Below are 18,322 nucleotides of genomic sequence, written 5' to 3'. Positions count from 1 at the left end.
ATCACACGTCAGCCAGATATCCCAAATGTCCGGATGTCTGGGGTTCGACGACAGAGACAGCTGCTCCAGAAATAAGAAGCGTCGAGCAAACCAGTTGAGCAGAGACAGATTCTGTGATGTGGGTATGTTTGTTGATCACAACCGTCACACCAATGGTGCAGTAGTTGCATGCAAGAGAAGCGGCTTGCCTCGCGTATTCCCATGTAACTGAAGTTCGCCAAACAGGATAGCCGGGCTCAGCTCCGTACTTTTCGGGGCAATCTTAGGCCTGCCTAGTAGGTTGCAGTGATGGGCGAAATGGCTTGAAAAGTGTAGCGCTGAGAATGAATCTGGTGAAATGTCCAGTCATCTTTACTCGCAAAACGAGATGGAAGCCCAGGCTTGGGCCGACCACAATAATGTATGTACTACCATGTAACCACCCTTTACCTCCACTTGCTCAACTACTGTTGTCGCGGTTCGTCGACCACGTACGTACTCGTTGAAAAGGTTGCCGAATGTAGATGACGTTATGCCTGATCTGCCTGCAATCAAGGAGGATTGCAGAGAAAAAGAGGGCTGCTGTACGACTACAATGAAATGCTCTCACTGACGCAGTTATATTCCTCAAGAGTAACTGAATCATCAACAAGTAGAATCAATCATAGGTATTCGTTGGTATCGATCTTTCATTTTTGTCATTGCGCCCTAGTGAAACCACAGCCAACATCGTAATAGGAAATGCTGGTGTCTAGTGACGACCGTCTGGTCATGCTCGACTTCTCACTGACTGCAACGAACTGACTCCAAGCTCGCCATCTGATTGCAAGACATGTATCGTCGAGATCTTCCGGCGACACCCTGATCAACTGAGATCGTGTCACAAGTCACGTCCAAACCCCGGTTCCTATGTCGTTTACTTCTCCTCCTCGGCCTCCTGCTCACCAGCAAGAGCATTTCGCTTGGTTTGGATTCTCTCTTGTCGTCTCTCGCGGGCAGCCTTGGTCTTTGCACGCTTGGCATCCATTTCTTCCTTGAGGATTCTCTCACGTTGCTTCTCAGCCTTGGCCTTGTGGATCTGCACGAGACAAGTTAGTGATGGTAGAAGAGCTATCATAGTGGTAGACATACGTGTTCAACCAACGCACGCTTGTGCTTGAAGGTGTTACCCTTACTCAGATGGTAGAGCTCGTGATAAAGGTGCTTATCGATTTTGCCGGCTGCACGGTATTTGGCCAAGAGGCGTCGAAGGACACGGAGACGTCTCATCCATAGGACTTGGCTATAGAATGCATTTGTCAGTATAAATATTCTTAACCACCAGCGCTGGATCCTGTCATTTGGCATTTTCGTACCTTGGCATTCTGGCGTCCTTTGTACCCTTTCTCTTACCGAAACCTCTGTGTCTACCGATTCTTCGTGCAGCGTTCAGTTCTCGGGCACGGGCTCTAGAGTGCATCGCGACGGGCTTGCGGATGATAAGGCCATCGCTGACCAGCTTTCGGATCGTCTGGCGAGAGTTGGCATTGGCGATTTCGCTGACTTCGTTAGGGTCAAGCCAGATCTTGCGTTTACCACAGCCGACAACGGACGCCGCAAGGCGCTTCTGGGTACGGAGGTTGGTCCTGATTTGCACTCGGGTCAGTCTCTTTATTCCAAACAAGGCTCCAAATTGCAGGACGTCATGGAGTTGTAGAGCACAGGTCGAGCTGGCCGGGGACGAGCAAGGTAGGGAGTATGGTGATTTCTTCAGTAAATAGACATTGAGACTCACATCTTGCTGGGATGACTGAATGATTGTCGACGTGGTGTTGATGCCTCGAAAAGTCGCAGTTCAAAGAGATGTCGCCAATAATCAAATTCTGAGGGGGTGTGTGCCAAGACACGGCTTGGCGAGTTGGCTCAGCTTTGGAAAGCCGCTTTGCTTGAGGATACGATTACGAGGGCTCCGTGCTCCGACAATGAGCCGCAATTACATAATGCAGGTACCTATATCTCTAGAGATTTCAGTATTCTTCAATGTACCTGTGGTATCCGTACTTCTCCTCAGATCTTTCATTCACGTCACTCTAGTCACACCGAGGGCTTTGGACAGAGTACCAGAAGTGCACAAGTCAATTATAAGTTATGCTTTTATTGTATATGACATGTCATCAGCGGAAGATCTCACGATTAGGGAAACGAGAGCCACCATTTCACATCCCTGCCGCTCAACTTCTGCTCGCTACTGGAATAACCCCTTGTCTTCTACATGCAAAAGCTCAGGTGGACTGTTTCCAGGAGCAATAAGTCATTCGCAAGGATCAAAACCCCCTGTGTGTGTTTTTGCTCTCGAATCCCATAGCCAAGAAAACATCAATGGCGCCGGAGAATCGTAGCCGTTTTCATCCTAATCATAATCCATCCGCACGTATATCATTCCCTCATACACAAAAAGAAAAGATCTGAGCATCATCTAAACCATTGGTGCGACCCATTACAGGTCGCAAGCAAAATAACAGGTCGTAATTTTCGCCAGGTCAAAATCGCTTTCGATAGGAAATCGTGTCATAAAGTCGTTAGAGTTTCAGGAAGCATACAATGCACGTTTGTTGTTCCGTTCGTCATGTCTTGATCTTTTTTGGCTCGTGGGCCGTCGTAAACTTTCGTTATCGCTATTCCAATCATGTCGTGATGAGGTATTAGGTTGATAGCAACGCCACCAAACTTTTGGAGTCTTTGGTGGCTGGCTGTGGAATCACTATGTTGGAAAGCTTCACTTGCTGAGACATCCTCAATGTCTCATCGCTGGCCACCAGTTTTGATGGCTTGCATGTGTGGAGGCGGTTGAAGGGGCATTCCGAACGTCTCCTGGGGGCCCATTTTGCGTCGTTTGGCATCATAGTTATCAAACTGACGACTTCCAGGTCGATCTTGCTCATCGTCCTCTCTCCCGCGCTTGACAGAAGTCAATCCGCCAGGATGTCCACTTGAATAAGCGGGGTTTCCGTAAGAATCAGTCGGTCCCGTCTGTGGTGTTCGATCATGGCCCATGACATTATAGACACTGCTCGTATTCGGAGCGCGAGGTGGAGTATGATACTCTGCAGGCCATTGCGGTTGACCGGCTGGCATTGTTCGAGGGGTGGCATGACCAGAGCCTGTCTGATGCGGTGGCGAACCTGATATCTGCTCTGGAGACAAATGGGGATGGTCACCAGCACCGTAGGCATACTGGCCCCGGTTCGAACTATATGCGGAGGGATTCGCACTCATGTAGCCGCTGTCCGGATGATCGCTTTCATGTTGAGAGCCATGGCCAGGTGGGGCAAAAGAATCGGGCTTGTTATCACGCACGTCGCTGCCGCCGCTGGGATTCCCAGGCCCTAAGGGAGGGCCCATGTCACCCTTGCCATACGGGCCAGATTGCATGCCTTGTCCATACCGAGTACCATCTGGCTGTTGCGCATATCCGGTTTGGGAACTCGGAGTAGTACTGTAATAGTGCTTGGACTCATAACCCGACTGGCCCTGATACGGTGGCATTCCCTGGCCCCCAGTACCGGGTGGTGTAGTGGCAGGCGTGGTTGGCATCGACCGAGCATTCATACCAGTATCGATGGACAATGCTTGCGCGCCACTTGTGCCATTGGGCATTTGCTGGTTACCCCAATCATATGAACTCCCTTGATTGCCCATACCCATGACACTCGATGCGCTGGTTGGAGGAGTTGGGAAAGTATGAGCTCGATCAATGCCAGGGCGGGCCGCGTTAGGGTGCGGAATAACAGACTGAGGGGTAGGTGGCGCTTGACCACCAGCCGGCATAGTGTTGTGGTGCTGAAGAGATGGGGTCTGTACAGATGGCGGAGGGCGTGTCGAGTCGAGGCTATCAATACGACGTCGGTCCGTCGTTCCCTGGGTCAATGCGTTTGTACGGGGAGTGTTTTCAGGATTGTACAGCAAGCCTCCAATGTTGTGTACAAACAGCGGATACAAAAGATCGGTAATCTTTTCTTTGTTCGCGAAATCCAGAGCACGTTCGAACGGGATCCTGACAACAGTTAGCGAATCAATCCTGTGGTCTCAAAATGCCTCCAAATTACCAGACGCCCTTCAAGTGCATAGGCCCGATTTTCACCACGTGGCGAGTTTTCTCGGATTTCAAAATACCATCCCGGCGACCACGGGTCATGCCGGCAACATTCAAAAGTTTTGTACCATTGATGAAGTGGTTATCTACTACGCGTCAGCACTTGAAGTTCCAGTGGGAGGCGTAAGAAAAATGATGCATACCCTCTCGACGAGCCACACAAACTCCTTTAGCCTCAACCTGAAAACACAGACTCCCTTCATCTTCCCACAGTGTAGCCGTGACTCGTGGCTTCATGCCGGGCGGGGCAACCTGGCCAGTCGTGTCATATGGCTGCTGTTGCTGAGCAGAATAACCTTGGTTCGGAGCAGGTAAAGATGACGTCTGAGGCACATAGGAATGCGCTGGCCCCGGTGCTGTTATCATAGCTGTGAATTGATTAGCTTGATTATGAAGCCTTGGGAACAGCTCGCTTTGCTCACTCGGAAGAGACGGAATCTGACTTTGGACAGGTTGACCAACAGGACCAGAGGCAGATTGGGGAGAAGTGACGCCATTTGCATAACCATAGCCGCTGTACGCTTGGGGGTGTGTATAATGGGTAGAAGTAGGAGGCAGTATCGGCGGCTGCTGGTAGGGTTGATAGTGGCCCATAGGAGCTGTCGCGGAATGCGAGTAGGACGGCCCGGAAGATATGTGAGAACCTGGATGCATATCCATATAAGGTTGAGTTTGATTCATCTTGAACCTTTACACGCAGGACAGCTGGGAAATTCAACAGAACGTCCGCGACTTGGGTACAAGCAAAGCACGATACCACCCTGCAGGAGCCCAGTGCTACTGCTTCCTTCCAGGGGCTGTCCTGTTCTTGAAGCCAGAGCTAGGCAAACCACCTGAGATTTTGTATGAGTAGCGATCTGGTTTGCTCCTCCTCCTGAAGTATCGAGATTCAACTCAAGCCGACCGATGATCGGTACCGCAACTACAGGTTTTGCCCGGCGGTGTCAATCGAGAAAGCCAGCGACGATAGCCGACAGTCAAAGTAGCTCAGAACCAGATTTTGTTCTTCTCTTGCTAGGGAAGGAGTCCTTCCTGTTCCACTCGTCTTGACCGTGGCTTACACAAACAGTTGATTCTTCAACCAAGAAAACCAAACCGCTCGGCAAACAGACGTACTCTGCACACACAGACAGGGGTCTCGTGACTCAAGGTTGGAAGCCTCGATAAGCCGCTAGAGTCGTGAAGTTTCGCTGGGTTTTGGGGGTAAGCTACCGCACCAAAGCCACTTGTCGGCTCAATTGAGTACGAACTACAGTATTGAAGTATTAGCGAAGGTGGCATCAACATTGGTGACTCCGAAACAAGCAAGTACATCCAGCATGCAGCGAGACCAGGGGATGCGGTGGAAGTGCTGAGCGCAGGCTCTGTGGCGGGCAGCTGAGGTATCTTTTCTCTTGCGGATCGGCAGCGTAGAATAGATAGCAGGCGGGTTGACGTACCACAACTTCTCAAGCAAAATCAGACTCTGCAGCAAAACGAGGTGACGCGCATTAAGCCATGTCAACAACCGCTGATGAGAATTCGACTGCACAAAAAGATCAAAAGATCAATGGAGATCTGGAGCAAAGAACAACGAGGTCGTGAGAAGCAGGATGCAGGAATGCAAGGTGGACGACGGTGCGCTGGTAGCCGAGCGGGAGGACTGAGTGTGTGCAGGTGGGTGCATTAGCTTAAGCAGCAGCAAAAAGGAAGACGGCCCAAAAAGAGGTGCCAGCGGGCGGGCGACAAGGACTGATCAGAGTTGAGTGCTTGGTGTGCTGGGCGTGCTGGCGTGCTGGCGTGCTGGCCCTTGATCCATCCCCAAAGAGGCGTTTCTTGCACACCTCGACCGTCACGCTTTTTCCCTGCCCTCAACGCCCTTGCCCTTACCGACTCCATCCCTCAAGCCACCACCAGCAAAATCCACTTGGGCCTCCTACGATTGGCATGACGACTCCTCCCTGACAGACCCGGTCCACCACCCGCGGTCCAGTGTCAATGCTGCTTCGATTACAGCGTGCCGCGACTTGCGAGTCACGATCCACGAAAGGTCCAACCAGCAGACCCACGACGGCCGGACGCATCTTGCCAATCGCAGCCCGTACGGAGTACGAGCTGGGCTCCTTTTTCACACGACGAGACCTTGCTTACGATTCACGGCTACTCCGTACCGCCCGCTCAACGAACTTCCAGACCCTGGCGTCCATTCGCGTACGATGGAGGGATCGGGCGAAATGGCCTGCTCCGGGCGGAGTGCCTTCTGGATGCTTGTCGACCCCTTGCCACCAGATACGAGCATGATTTTGTGCTCGCCCGGAGAAACGTCAATGTAGATCAGACTACGGGGAGACAGGATAACTGCAACGTTTTTAGCTACATGTATTTCCAGAACATGTAGCCCGTATTGTGGTGGAGGCAGGATAAGCTAGGTTTCGCTTTTTGACGTGTGGGATTTAAAGCTTTGACCTGGGTATCAACAGAACGACAGCGGACAAACACGCTACGGGCAGGGTGGATAAGTAAATGAAAAGGCACCACTACAGAGCAAGAGGAAGAAGTCAAAAAACGCATCGCGTTACTCTCTGTGTAAAGATCCTATCGGCATCGGCGGACGGCGGTACAATGGAGGAAGGGGAAGAATTCGATGGCAGGGCCCCCTCCTGCGAGCACCATAGCCGGAAAGGTCGAGTCCGACATTCTCGTTCGAGGCATTGTACTCCGTATCTCTCTCTCTTGCAGCTGGACTTGCCTAAAAACCGCAACACAGTCTTCATCGGTGGGTGGCGGAGGGGTGTCGAGTGGATGCTGTTCCTTACAGCCAACGCCGGAATCAGGAGATGATTAGAGCACCGTGGCTTTTGTGCCGCACGAACGACGAGATACACAAAACTTCATGTTGAAGGTGAATCCCACTTCCCCCAGCCTTTCTATCCACCGTCAATGGCAGGACAGCTTCTGGCCCACCTAGAACATGACCGCTAATTGGGCCTGAGTTGGAAAAAGAACACCAGAGGACCAAGGCAACCGACCGGGGCTAGACAGCAATTGAGAGCACCCTCTCTGGCACTCCGACCGCCCATCCGCAAGCTCAACTGCCTATCATTGTTGAATCAACATGTTCTGAGAATCACCTTATCATGATCAGCCCCCAAAAGGAACCCCAACCCGTCTCAGAGCTGGCAGGCTAGATGTCCGTATCTTTCCCTGACATCCTTGCCACCTTCAGCGCCTGGGCAGTCTCTCAGCCCTTCCGGCCCAGGGCTTCCTTCGGCACGCTAGGCTGTCAAGGTTTCAATCCCCTGCCTCCCTCGCAAGATAGCAATAGCACGACTGTCGATGATCTCCAAGCGCGAGCTCTTTTTTCCGCAGTCCATGTCACGAGCGGTTCCCTTGCTCCGCTCTGCGTTCTCGTCTCAAGGTTACTCAATACAAAACCATTCAAATATTCTGTCATGGATTGGAATCCAGGCGGTCTTGACGAAAAGGCTTGTGCCACAATGTCGGAAAGTTTCCTACCTGGCGCCAACCAGCCGCCGCAATTGATGTCAATGCCATTCCCGGCAGTGTTGCGCTTGGTCCGGCACGGAAGGCGTTAGCTAAAAAACAGGCCAGCCTGGGGCCAGTGAGAGCAGACAAAAGAGGGGAAGCGCTGACTTGCTGAGTTGCATCCTGCAACGAAAGCCAGGGGCCCCTAGTCGCCTGGGGTTCTTGCCTATCCATCTCCCCTGCTCCCTGTCACTGACTTGCCGATAGCACAAGCCATCTGCTGCAGCCGCCGATAGAGAACCACCACACTAGTCAACTGGCCTGGTCGGTCGGTCGGCGCGCCCTGCTGTGAAGCGAACGAATATTTACTCCGTAATGCTGAAGAACATCATCGCTTCGCTATTCACGCTTCAAACAGCGGCTTAGCGACTGTAACGCCTGGTGGCTTTACGTTCTCAAAGACGCCAGATCCTTCGGGCAGCGCTAAGGTGAGGTACGGCGGCAAGTGACCAGATTCAGTCGTTCTTCTACGAATTACGTGCATCAGTATCTGGGCAGTCGAACAGAGCTAGATCTCAGGTTTGCAGAAACCACGGTCAGTATTGTAGCACCTCACAACCAGAACCAACATCCCACGCGGAGATTGTCAGCTCTGTTGCAAATCAAGCTCAAGTTTTTCCCGTGTAACAGAATTGTTTTATGTTTCTTTAGCTATTGTTGCTGTTCTTCCTACAGCCTGGGAGGTTGATGAACGACGGCGCACACATGTCAATGAGTGGCTGGCAAGCGCCGACTTCGCCTGCCCACTTGATACAACAATGAGTCCATTCCTTGCCGGGCCCGCTTGCTGCGCGTCATGGACCACTGGACCAGTTGGTACCGCTAGCCGCCCACATGTGGAAAAGACAAACAGACCACCATTTTCACGTGTCGTTACGAGTACAGGTGAAGTAAAAGTACCGTTGACGAGTGTCCATCATATTCTTTTGTCGGCTCCTCACTGAAACCACCATCCCTCAGCCTCGTATTACAGTTCAGTTTTTAGGGGACTGGCAAATTTTCAAAAAGACTTACCCGAGTCAGTGTAATATGTATGTTGCTGTACGCTTCACAAGTCAAGGTCCAGCCCATCTAGTCCAGAGTCAACCGTGCTGACCCGATGAGACTGAACACGGAGAACTTTGACCATTACAGTATACAATGTATTGCGCCTGATCATTCTAGGAAAACGACAAATGTACGGAGTAAGGTAGTCGACAAGAATGACTTGTACGAGTCTATTGACCATAGAGGGACGGATGTCAACAAGTCATAGCCTTGCCTTGATATTTCAAGGATGAGATATTTCGGTGCCCTTCCATAGTAAAACAATCGCCCCTATATGATCTCCCAAGCGACGTGCTTGCGTGCATGTTAGTATGCAGGGATCCCGGCGCAATGCAGCAGCTACAATTAAGGCCGCATTGCATGCCGACTGCAGACAGACAAGACTCTGCAGACCTGGGGATTGGAGATTGGCCATTCCAAAGGCGCACGATAGAACTTCATCACCGATCTCTGCTACCTCGAGATCTTGCATGAGACGACGATCACAAGGACGGTCTGCCACTCTGCACCAGTTGTTCGCGTTGTCCTCGAGGGCGAAGCAACAAGGCCTCACTAGTCCTCTGCTTTCTCACCAGCAAGCAGGGGTTATGCGGCGCAACGATTTGGAGGAGCTCGACGGTGGGGCCCTTGAAATGCGTCGAATACGAACACCGCCCGACCCTAGCTGGCAGTCCCGTTTCCAGGATTTGATAAGTCGATGTTTTCTTTACGGCGGATGAGCGCCGACGTATCGCCTGTTACCGTCGACCAGTTGTGCAAGAGCAAGGGAGGAAGACATGTTCGACTCTTGTCAGATACCACTATACTATTGGCTTTAGTGGGAGGGAAGTCGGATATTCTCAAACACGCCAGTTCGACCTTCCCACCCAAACCTGATGTGTTGTCACTCTGTGATTTGCGGAGGGGCAACCCAGGCTCGCATCCTTTTGCCGTCGTCGACCGATACTGGAGTCGATTGCCAATCAAGGATTAATGGGTACCCCTCAGTCAGGATGTTTAGCGTTGCATGGGATCGTCTAGCTGAGCAAATTTGATCCCTGGAGTCGGACTTTGAATCGTCGAGAGGTCGGATGTGTCTTCCCAGCCATTCTTGCCCTTTTGTTTGTTTTTATTTCGGACGTTCAGCGCGAGGCGCTCCCTAACAGGGGGCCAACACTCCGAGGACAAAATTGGTGGCTGGGTTGTTCGAGTTTCTTTCTCGAAAAACTCTCCAAATCCGCTCCAGCCTCATCCGTTGCAGCTGCATTGTTGGGGAACGCGCCTGATCTCCAGCCTTTTTTTTTCCTTCTCACAACCTTGCATTGCACTGCGTTGCATGATCCGACGTCCGCAGGCGTACTCCGTCGCGCAGATCATGCATTGATCATCAGTGCATACCGAGGACGGAGTAGGTATGGAAGTACACTTGCGCTGTACAGTAGCGTCTTGTCACCTGCCAAACTCGAAGGATCTTCGTGCGGATCACGCGGGTGGCAATACTGTACAATATGTGTACTGTACGAGTACAGTCTCCATGGGCTTACCGGGCTCTCTGGTCTTGATGCGACCGGCATCCCATTTTGGAATCGGTCTGGCCCCTTCCGTTCCAACAAGGAAGGGGGCTTGAAGTTAAGTCATTGGTATGGAGTACCCGTGTTTCGAATTGGTCGCGATGAAGTGATCCGTTGGACACTGGCAGTCTGAATCGAGGTCGGCCGACGGCAAATGATCCGAAAAGCGCTTCGTTTTTCCTCATGCACATCACAGTTGCATAAGGCCAGGGGGTCAGAAGGACAGGACTGCGCGAATGTACAGAGTCCTCTTGTCTTGAGTTTAACGCGTCAAGCTGACATGGCTGTCTGTCTTGTTTTTTGTGCCCGACTGCAGTATGACCAATTCCTGCCGAGAAGGTTTTAGGGGGTTGCCGCTGTGTCCATGTGCGAGCTGTGGGTTCGTTGACCTTTGACGACGATGAACATGTTTATCTCTTCCAATATCTCGTGCGAGCCAGCACGTTTTGACCTCTGGGTGATGGCGCAGTCAGCAAAATTTGGGAAACTCCAAGAGGCATTGCCCTCACACATGATTTACAGCCAGGGTAAGTGAGACACCATGGGAATTATGATGGGGCCCCGGTTCTAAGACAACGATACAATGTCGCGACAAGGCGTTCGACAATTGAAGCCCCTTGCACAGTATGAATGCATTCGGACCCGTCGAAGCTGCCATGTGTCATGCTGAAGACGCCTGATGCCATGATCGCTTTGCGGTCGCGCGTCACTCGTACTCGTACTTTGACTCCAGATCGTCTGCGATCCGTTTGGTATCATATTTTGTGTGCTTTTGTAAATATACGAATGAAGCTTGTGCAAAGAGAATGCAACCTCCATTCCGCAACAGCCTCCACTGCAAAGCATGGTTGATCGTTCATCCAAACTGTCGATAATTGAAGGGAGCAAACGGCATTCTCCCTACGAGTTCCTCGCTGAGTAGGCTCTCCCACCCCGAGGGCATCGAGCAGGTCGCCTTCGCATAGGTAAGCAGCATCACCCAGCATATGGAAGCATCCACTGTACAATCAACAGGTTTACACTGCACTTGGCCGTCCTTATGTTATGGAGATATGCAGAGAGAGAATATCCTTACTAAACAAGCTCTCATCACCAGGGATGATACTCGGGTTCAAGCCAAAGCCATCCCTCGTAACGGCGTCCTGACACGGACATAGGACATTGTCATCTTACAGCACTGCCCAATTCGGAAGATGAATCCATGCAGTAGCATGAGCTTTCCGCATTCGACAATTTTATTCCTCAAGCTGCAAGATATGTTCTTTCTCCATACCTGAATGCCGCGTCGCATTTGCAGCAGTATCCGATCACTTTGCCAGTCCCTATATAGTACATCCCAATGTAATTTTTGGTCAAGATTCACTTTCCATGATCATCATGTCTTTTTCGTCGACGTTTTGGTCTCGACCCAAGCCTTTGCATGAAACCATGCTTTCCATAACGCCAGATTCCTGCCCAAAATAATCGCAACCAGCGGCCCATTGATCATAGCGTCCGTGAATTGTGTGTGGATAAGTGTGCGTGACAGCAGAACAAAACCCCTCACGCTCAATACCCTCCATAGTCCCCGTCTTCTTCTTCTTCGTCGTCGACCCTTGACGCAGCGGCACCCGCCCCCGGACGCGCGGTGGCGTAGCTGCTGAACTTCTGGTCCTCCGCTTCCTGCGCCGCGGCTTCCTGCGCCACGTTCTCGCAGGCATCGATCCAGTCGGAGTAGACGTCGACGGCGGCAGAGAGGTAGTTGATTCCGGTCTGGAACCGTTGTCCGCAGACCTTGCAGTGTAGATTGCCTACGCCGGCCTTCTTGTCCAGCTTGATCTGGATGGCCTTTTCGTGGTTGCAGAAGAGGCAGGTGAAGGTTGTTGCGAGTGGCTCTCGCTACGAGGAAAACAAGTCAGCGGCCCCATTCCATCTCATCAAACACGTTGGTCACAACAACCATAGCCTGTTTAAGGGCCACCACGTACCTTCTTGGGCCCTTGGGGCTTGGTGGCTGCCTTGCGTTTACCCTGCGATGGTAGATCAGTTTGGGCTGCCTCGAGGGGTCTTGCAGGTGGAACAGAGGGCGACATACCATGTTTGTTTGCTGATTTATGTATATCGATCAGTAGAGACGTGATTAGTGTTGATGATGTTCTGGCAAGAACTGGCGTGGTCAGAATGGTCGAAATTTGGAGGGGAGATATCGAGGAAAGGAGAAAAAGGTTCAGGGCGATGATGAAGGTTCACTTTATATGTTGCGTATGTGAAAGGATCGTGAATGAAGTGATGGTTGAACTCCGCATCTGTTAATTCTCATGCCCTGTAACGACGAGGACCATACACCAGTGATAGTCACGTGCAAATGCTTTCATAATCATTTCATCCATGTCACGTGTAGAGTCTTCACGGGGCTTATCGACGGAGTCCCCCGTCAGCCAATAACGTCCCCCGCATCAATAACAGCGGGACAGGGACAATAGCATTCCTCACCTCACCCCATTCGCAACTGAGACGTCTTATTATTCTGAATAAGTTTGTCTCTGCCCAGGTTTCTATTCATGATTCTCGCCCTTCACGGCTCAGTCTAATTATTGTTCAGTCAAAGTTTTCCTCCAAACATTCCAATCACTCATTGTTTGTGCGATTGTCATACAGCGGTCAGCACATCACAAACTCCCCCCACGGGCAGTCTAAGTCCGGGAGCAGCGGCAGCAAGGACGATTGTTTGCTACTCACTGCTGATTGATCTATTCTCTCTATACTTATTATCTCGCAAGAGGTCATCATCTTCTACACCACCTCACCTCACCTGTGTCTTCAGCTGTTTAATATCAAGATGGCGAGTACCGAGAATGGCGCGCCGCCGCAGATCTACAGTGCTGTTTTGGAGGAGATCCTCACGACACTGAAGAAGATGCAAGGCGACCACGCTCAACTAGCAGCCAGCGTGGAAGCTCTCCAAAGTAAGGTCGGAGTGTCGGCTTCCATCAATCAACTACGAAGCTCCAGCACCACCAACAGTGGACTGGGCAGCCTGGGCTCTCCCAGCCTCGACCCCGTTCAACTGACTCAGTCCGCCAATGGGACCGCGTCACCGCCGTCGGCGGATGGCACTCCGTTGCCCAAGGCGCCCGGATCTCCAACGGCAAGGAAGTCATCTGCCGTTTCCCGGATCATCCTCACGACGTATCCAGGACAGTCGGGCATCGACCCCATCCCCCTCTCGTGGGGCGAGGGCGACGCAGCGAAGCGCGGACCGGTAGTCGTGAGCAGACACCACAACACGATCCGTCGACGCAACGCCATCGGGGCGCACGGCGGGTCGTACTCGATATACCACGCACTCGCGGTGGCCAGCAACCACCTCGACATGGAACACAAGCCGGACTTCACCAACACGGAACCGGCTGCGCTCATCGGTCCGTTCCCGGCGTGGGGCGACAAGAAGAAGATCGTGGCCATGGACCCGTTCGGGCACCTCGCGCCATGGCTGTACAAGGACGTGATGCAGAGCCAAGACATCGACATCAAGCCGACGATCGCCGTGACGAAGGCGCACATGAAGATCCCCGAGCTCGAGCAGAGCGTGCGGGCGGGGCGGCTGAAACCGGACGGCAAGATCTGCCTCAACGAGACGGGCGAGCTCAGCGTGACCAAGTTCGCGGTCGAGCCGGTGTGGTACCTGCCGGGGGTGGCGGAGCGGTTCGGGATCGAGGAGAGCGCGCTGCGGCGGGCGCTCTTCGAGCACACGGGCGGGTCGTACCCGGAGCTCGTGACGCGCAACGACATCAAGGTGTTCCTGCCGCCGATCGGCGGGCTGACGGTGTACTGCTTCGGCGACCCGGCCAAGATGGCGGACCGGAGCGCCAGGCTCGCGCTGCGGGTGCACGACGAGTGCAACGGCAGCGACGTGTTCGGGTCCGACATCTGCACATGCCGGCCGTACCTGATCTTCGGCATCGAGGAGGCCGTCAAGGAGGCGCAGGCCGGCGGCTCGGGCGTCGTCATCTACTTCCGCAAGGAGGGCCGCGCCCTCGGCGAGGTCACAAAGTACCTCGTGTACAACGCGCGCAAGCGCGGCGCCGACCGCGCCAGCGAGTACTTCAAGCGCACCGAGGACATCGCCGGCGTCAAGGACATGCGCTTCCAGGCCCTCATGCCCGACATCCTGCACTGGCTGGGCATCACCAAGATCGACCGCATGCTGAGCATGAGCAACATGAAGCACGACGCCATCGTCGACCAGGGCATCCCCATCCTCGAGCGCGTGCCCATCCCGGACGAGATGATCCCCGAAGACTCGCGCGTCGAGATCGACGCAAAGATCCACGCCGGCTACTTCACCACCGGCAAGGTCATGAGTCTGGAGGAGCTGAACGCCGTCAAGGGAAGGAGTTGGGATGATATCGAGCATTAGAAACCAACCCCGTCGTTTGAAGGGAGAGGGTCTTTCTTTGGTTGGCTTCGGACGAATCCCCGGGGGGTTCAAGGGATTACTGCCTGACTACCTGACCGGGCTGGCTGACTTGACCGACTCTGGCTGACTGACAACAGTAAAAATCCGCTAGTGGAGCCGGAGCGCGACGTGGGAATGGGAACCAAATACTTTTGCTTGGATCTCCAAACCGAACGCTCTGAACGTGGTGTCCGGTCATCATTGTCTGCCGGTTTGGGGGGGTGGGTGTGTTGGCTGGATGTTGTATGGCACTGTTTCGGATCATGTGCGTGCTGGAGGGACCAGCCAGGACATAAGAGCGATACCGCATTACCTTGTGGGAAGCTTGACGGCAAGAAACCAAAAAAAAAAAATCTAAAAGCTGAATCTTTGACTGGTCAGAGCATTGGAAAGACGTTGATGACTAGAGGTAGGGCGGATGTGAGGTAGCAGGTAGAAGTCTAACCGGCACCGACGAAAACTGACAAGACATGGTTGAAATCCATCAACTTCTTCTTAGCTTTACAGACTCCGACTCGAGATTTGCCGTTTGTTTATTTCCGCGGACGTCCTTATAGAATTTTCTTTTCCTTTTCATTGTCTTGTCATGTACCCTAAACGTACGGGTAGGGTGATTCAAGAAAGACGTCAAGAACGGATTTGGTGTTGTAAAAATATACGAAATACGGATCCGTTCCCCGGAAAATTCCAAACAAATATTCGGCATGTCACTCATTTACCACCACCCAAGACCACATCAATAATCTTTCAGGACCTAGGTATTCAACGTCTCGCCCAACGGAAGATGGCTAAACAAGATAAGATTTCCAGGATTCCTCATCTTCTTCTACAGATTCCCTCACCTGCGTCTCACACACACGGAACCTAAGATCTCAACCAAGGTAACCCGCCCTATAGGTAGGTATATATATAGTCTGGTACTCGAGTTACGCGTTCCATCAACATTCGAAGAACGAGACTTAGGCCTAGCACCAAAGATACAAGTTTCTTTGTTTCTTACTCCTTCTTCTTCTTCTCTACAACTTCGCCTTGGTCGTTTCTTGAGCCTTTGCCCTTGCCTCAAACCACTCTTTGACCTTTGCCCTGGCGACCTCAACCACGTCCTTATCCTCCACGGTAGCAGGGACATTGACTTCCTTGTCAAAGTTGCCGTCTGCGGCGTTCTCGATGAGTTCTCTCAGCACTCTTCTCAGGGTCTTGCCTGAACGCGTCTTCGGAATCATGCCTTTACCCTGAATGATGCCGCCCAGCGAGGCGATACTGCCGATGTTCGTGCGAACAATGTTGTTGATGCTTGTAAAGTATTCCTTGCTCGGCGTCGCGGGAAGTTCGGACGGCGTAGACGCCGAGGGGACTACAAACGCGAAGGGCAAGTGGCCCTTCATGGCGTCGGGGATGCCTACGACGCACGCCTCGGCGACGGACGGGTGGGATGTTATTGCTTGTTCGATGGCGCCTGGAAACCCACGAAGACAAAAAGAACGTTAGCACGCTACATCGTACCGAGGCACACACCGTAGTGATCACTGGCGCTCCGTCAAGGTAACGAGGAAGACGGCAGACCGAGACAAAGACAGTGAGTCCGCGCGTATGTCTGTGCAGTTGGGAAGAGGGGCCTCGGGAGTAAAAGTAAAGGACACATACCTGTACTGAATCTATGCGCTGCAACGTTAATTATATCGTCACTTCGGCTCATAACGTGAACATAACCGTCCTGGTCAATCATGCCTGCATCGCCTGTATCGACCCACTTGCCCTCAAACCGCTTAAGATAGCCTCGATAAAAGCGCGAGTCGTCGTTGAACAGCGTAGTGAAGCCCGTCGGAGCCAACGGCACGCCGAGAACGATATTTCCCATGTTTCCCTGAGGCACTTCCTTGCCTTCGTCGTCAACGACGCGCACGTCGAACCCGGGCATCGGCTTACCCGCGCTGCCAGGCTTGATGGCCAGAGCCTTGTGGTTCTCGCGACTGCTGTGGTCGTGTCCGATGGCTGGCCGCAGCGCGAGACCCGTCATGGGGCTCCCCGACTCGCTGGACCACCAGTGATCGATGACGCGGGCGTCGGGCGCAGCGTACTTGGTCAACAAGTCCTGGTAGTGGGTGATGATGGCCGGCTCAGACCGCTCGCCCGCGAGGAACAGGCCGCGCAAATGCCTCAGCCGGCCCTTGTCGCCGTAGTGCTTAAACGCCTTGTCGCCGGGGTCTTCCTTGCGGATCGCCCGGAGTGCCGTGGGCGCCGTGAAGAGCGTGGTGACCCTGTACTCGTCGACGAGACGCCAGAAGGCACCAGCGTCCGGCGTGCCAATGGGCTTCCCCTCGTACAAGACGGTCGTCGCACCGGCGAGCAGTGGCGCGTAGACAATGTACGAGTGGCCCACGACCCAGCCGATGTCGCTGCCCGTGAAGATGACGTCGCCTGGGCCTTTGACGTCGAAGAGGTACTTGATGCTCAAGTTCAGCCCGACGGCGTGTCCGCCGACCTCGCGCAGCACGCCCTTGGGCAACCCCGTCGTCCCACTGGTGTAGATGATGTAGAGACCGTCTGTGCTTTTGACGGGGACTGCTTCAGCCTTGACGCCTCGGTTCCGTGCGCTCTTGACGAGCCGCTGCCAGTTGCGCTGACCTCTGTCTATCCGGACGGGGTCCCAGCGCAACACGTCGCGCTGCCAAATGAGCGTCTTGCTTGGCTTCCAACTGCTCTGTTCGACGGCGCCTTCCACAAACGGTCGATAGTCGAGTGGCCCCTTTGAGCCTTCGATCCCGCAACTCGCCGTGAGGATGAGCTTCGGTTTCGCCGCCTCGATGCGCTGCGCCAGACTGTTCGCGGCAAAGCCACCGAAGACGACGGCATGTAGAGCGCCCAGTCTCGCGGCGGCGAGCATGCCAAAGATCGCAGGAGGGATCATGGGCATGTATATGAGCACCACGTCACCCTTTTTCACGCCTTCTTCGCGCAGGACACCTGCGAGTATCTCCACCTCTTCGAGCATGGCTGCGTATGTGTATTTTTCCTTCGATCCGCTTACTGGACTGTCCCAGGCCATGGCGAGCTTGTCGCCGTTGCCGGCCTTCACATGCCGATCGAGACAATTGTATGTGGTGTTGATCTCGCCGTCTGGGAACCATGACCAGTGCGGATATGACGTGCCGTCCTCCAGTATCTTGGTTTGCTGTTTGAGAACGAACGAATATGGCTTGTGCCAGTATAGCTGTTTGGCGTGCTTGTCCCAGAATTGCTCTGGGTTCGTGAGAGAGGCATGCTGTACAGAGTCCTGGACGGTGTTGTTGGGAGACATGGTAGCAGTGGAGAGGAGGTAGTCTAGAGGTCAGAGTAGACGCCTATCTCGACCCCGACGGCCAAGCGAAAGCAATGAGGGAAGCCTGGTGCTCGTCTGTTCGTCAAATGAATCTTGGATAGGTAAAAAGTGGTACAGGAGGAGTGCGCTCTTATATCCGCGTCATATGTAGGGACGAACAGATCTAAAACACTTGCTCACATGCTGAGCTCTTCCCACCCGAGGGTCTGTGTCGTCGGGCTGTCCTGGATTATATTCTTGCATGAGAGTTGAGGGATGTGCGAAGTGTGCAGGAAACATAAGAGCAACAGAGAGTATGGGGTAAAGGAGACTAATGACAAGATCGGTCCAGC

At 53.2% G+C, this 18,322-nt stretch overlaps 5 protein-coding genes across 5 annotated transcripts; 1 reads left to right on the top strand and 4 right to left on the bottom strand.

The window, feature by feature from the left end:
• Positions 1–895: 895 nt before the first annotated feature.
• On the bottom strand, positions 896–1,665 carry PV08_11236 (uncharacterized protein; the record flags this gene model as incomplete). Its single annotated transcript, XM_016385546.1, has 4 exons — positions 896–1,057; positions 1,111–1,261; positions 1,335–1,604; positions 1,661–1,665. The coding sequence occupies 4 exons, from the start codon at positions 1,663–1,665 to the stop codon at positions 896–898; spliced, it is 588 nt and encodes a 195-aa protein (XP_016230490.1).
• A 1,095-nt stretch (positions 1,666–2,760) lies between these two features.
• PV08_11235 (uncharacterized protein) lies at positions 2,761–4,792 on the bottom strand (the record flags this gene model as incomplete). Its single annotated transcript, XM_016385545.1, has 4 exons — positions 2,761–4,012; positions 4,065–4,200; positions 4,255–4,467; positions 4,534–4,792. 4 exons carry the CDS (start codon positions 4,790–4,792, stop codon positions 2,761–2,763), a joined length of 1,860 nt encoding a protein of 619 aa, XP_016230489.1.
• A 6,989-nt stretch (positions 4,793–11,781) lies between these two features.
• PV08_11234 (uncharacterized protein) lies at positions 11,782–12,305 on the bottom strand (the record flags this gene model as incomplete). The annotated part of the gene is made up of 2 exons (XM_016385544.1): positions 11,782–12,111; positions 12,201–12,305. 2 exons carry the CDS (start codon positions 12,303–12,305, stop codon positions 11,782–11,784), a joined length of 435 nt encoding a protein of 144 aa, XP_016230488.1.
• Positions 12,306–13,051: 746 nt separating this feature from the next.
• Positions 13,052–14,632, top strand: PV08_11233 (uncharacterized protein; the record flags this gene model as incomplete). Its single annotated transcript, XM_016385543.1, has 1 exon — positions 13,052–14,632. One exon carries the CDS (start codon positions 13,052–13,054, stop codon positions 14,630–14,632), a length of 1,581 nt encoding a protein of 526 aa, XP_016230487.1.
• A 1,055-nt stretch (positions 14,633–15,687) lies between these two features.
• Positions 15,688–17,969, bottom strand: PV08_11232 (uncharacterized protein; the record flags this gene model as incomplete). Its single annotated transcript, XM_016385542.1, has 2 exons — positions 15,688–16,127; positions 16,316–17,969. 2 exons carry the CDS (start codon positions 17,967–17,969, stop codon positions 15,688–15,690), a joined length of 2,094 nt encoding a protein of 697 aa, XP_016230486.1.
• Between the last annotated feature and the right edge of the window lie 353 nt (positions 17,970–18,322).

Source organism: Exophiala spinifera (genome assembly GCF_000836115.1).
Source record: "Exophiala spinifera strain CBS 89968 unplaced genomic scaffold supercont1.9, whole genome shotgun sequence".
NCBI lineage: Eukaryota > Fungi > Ascomycota > Eurotiomycetes > Chaetothyriales > Herpotrichiellaceae > Exophiala > Exophiala spinifera.
The sequence above is the reverse complement of the archived record's forward strand: the minus strand, read 5'-3'. Positions and strand labels throughout refer to the sequence as shown.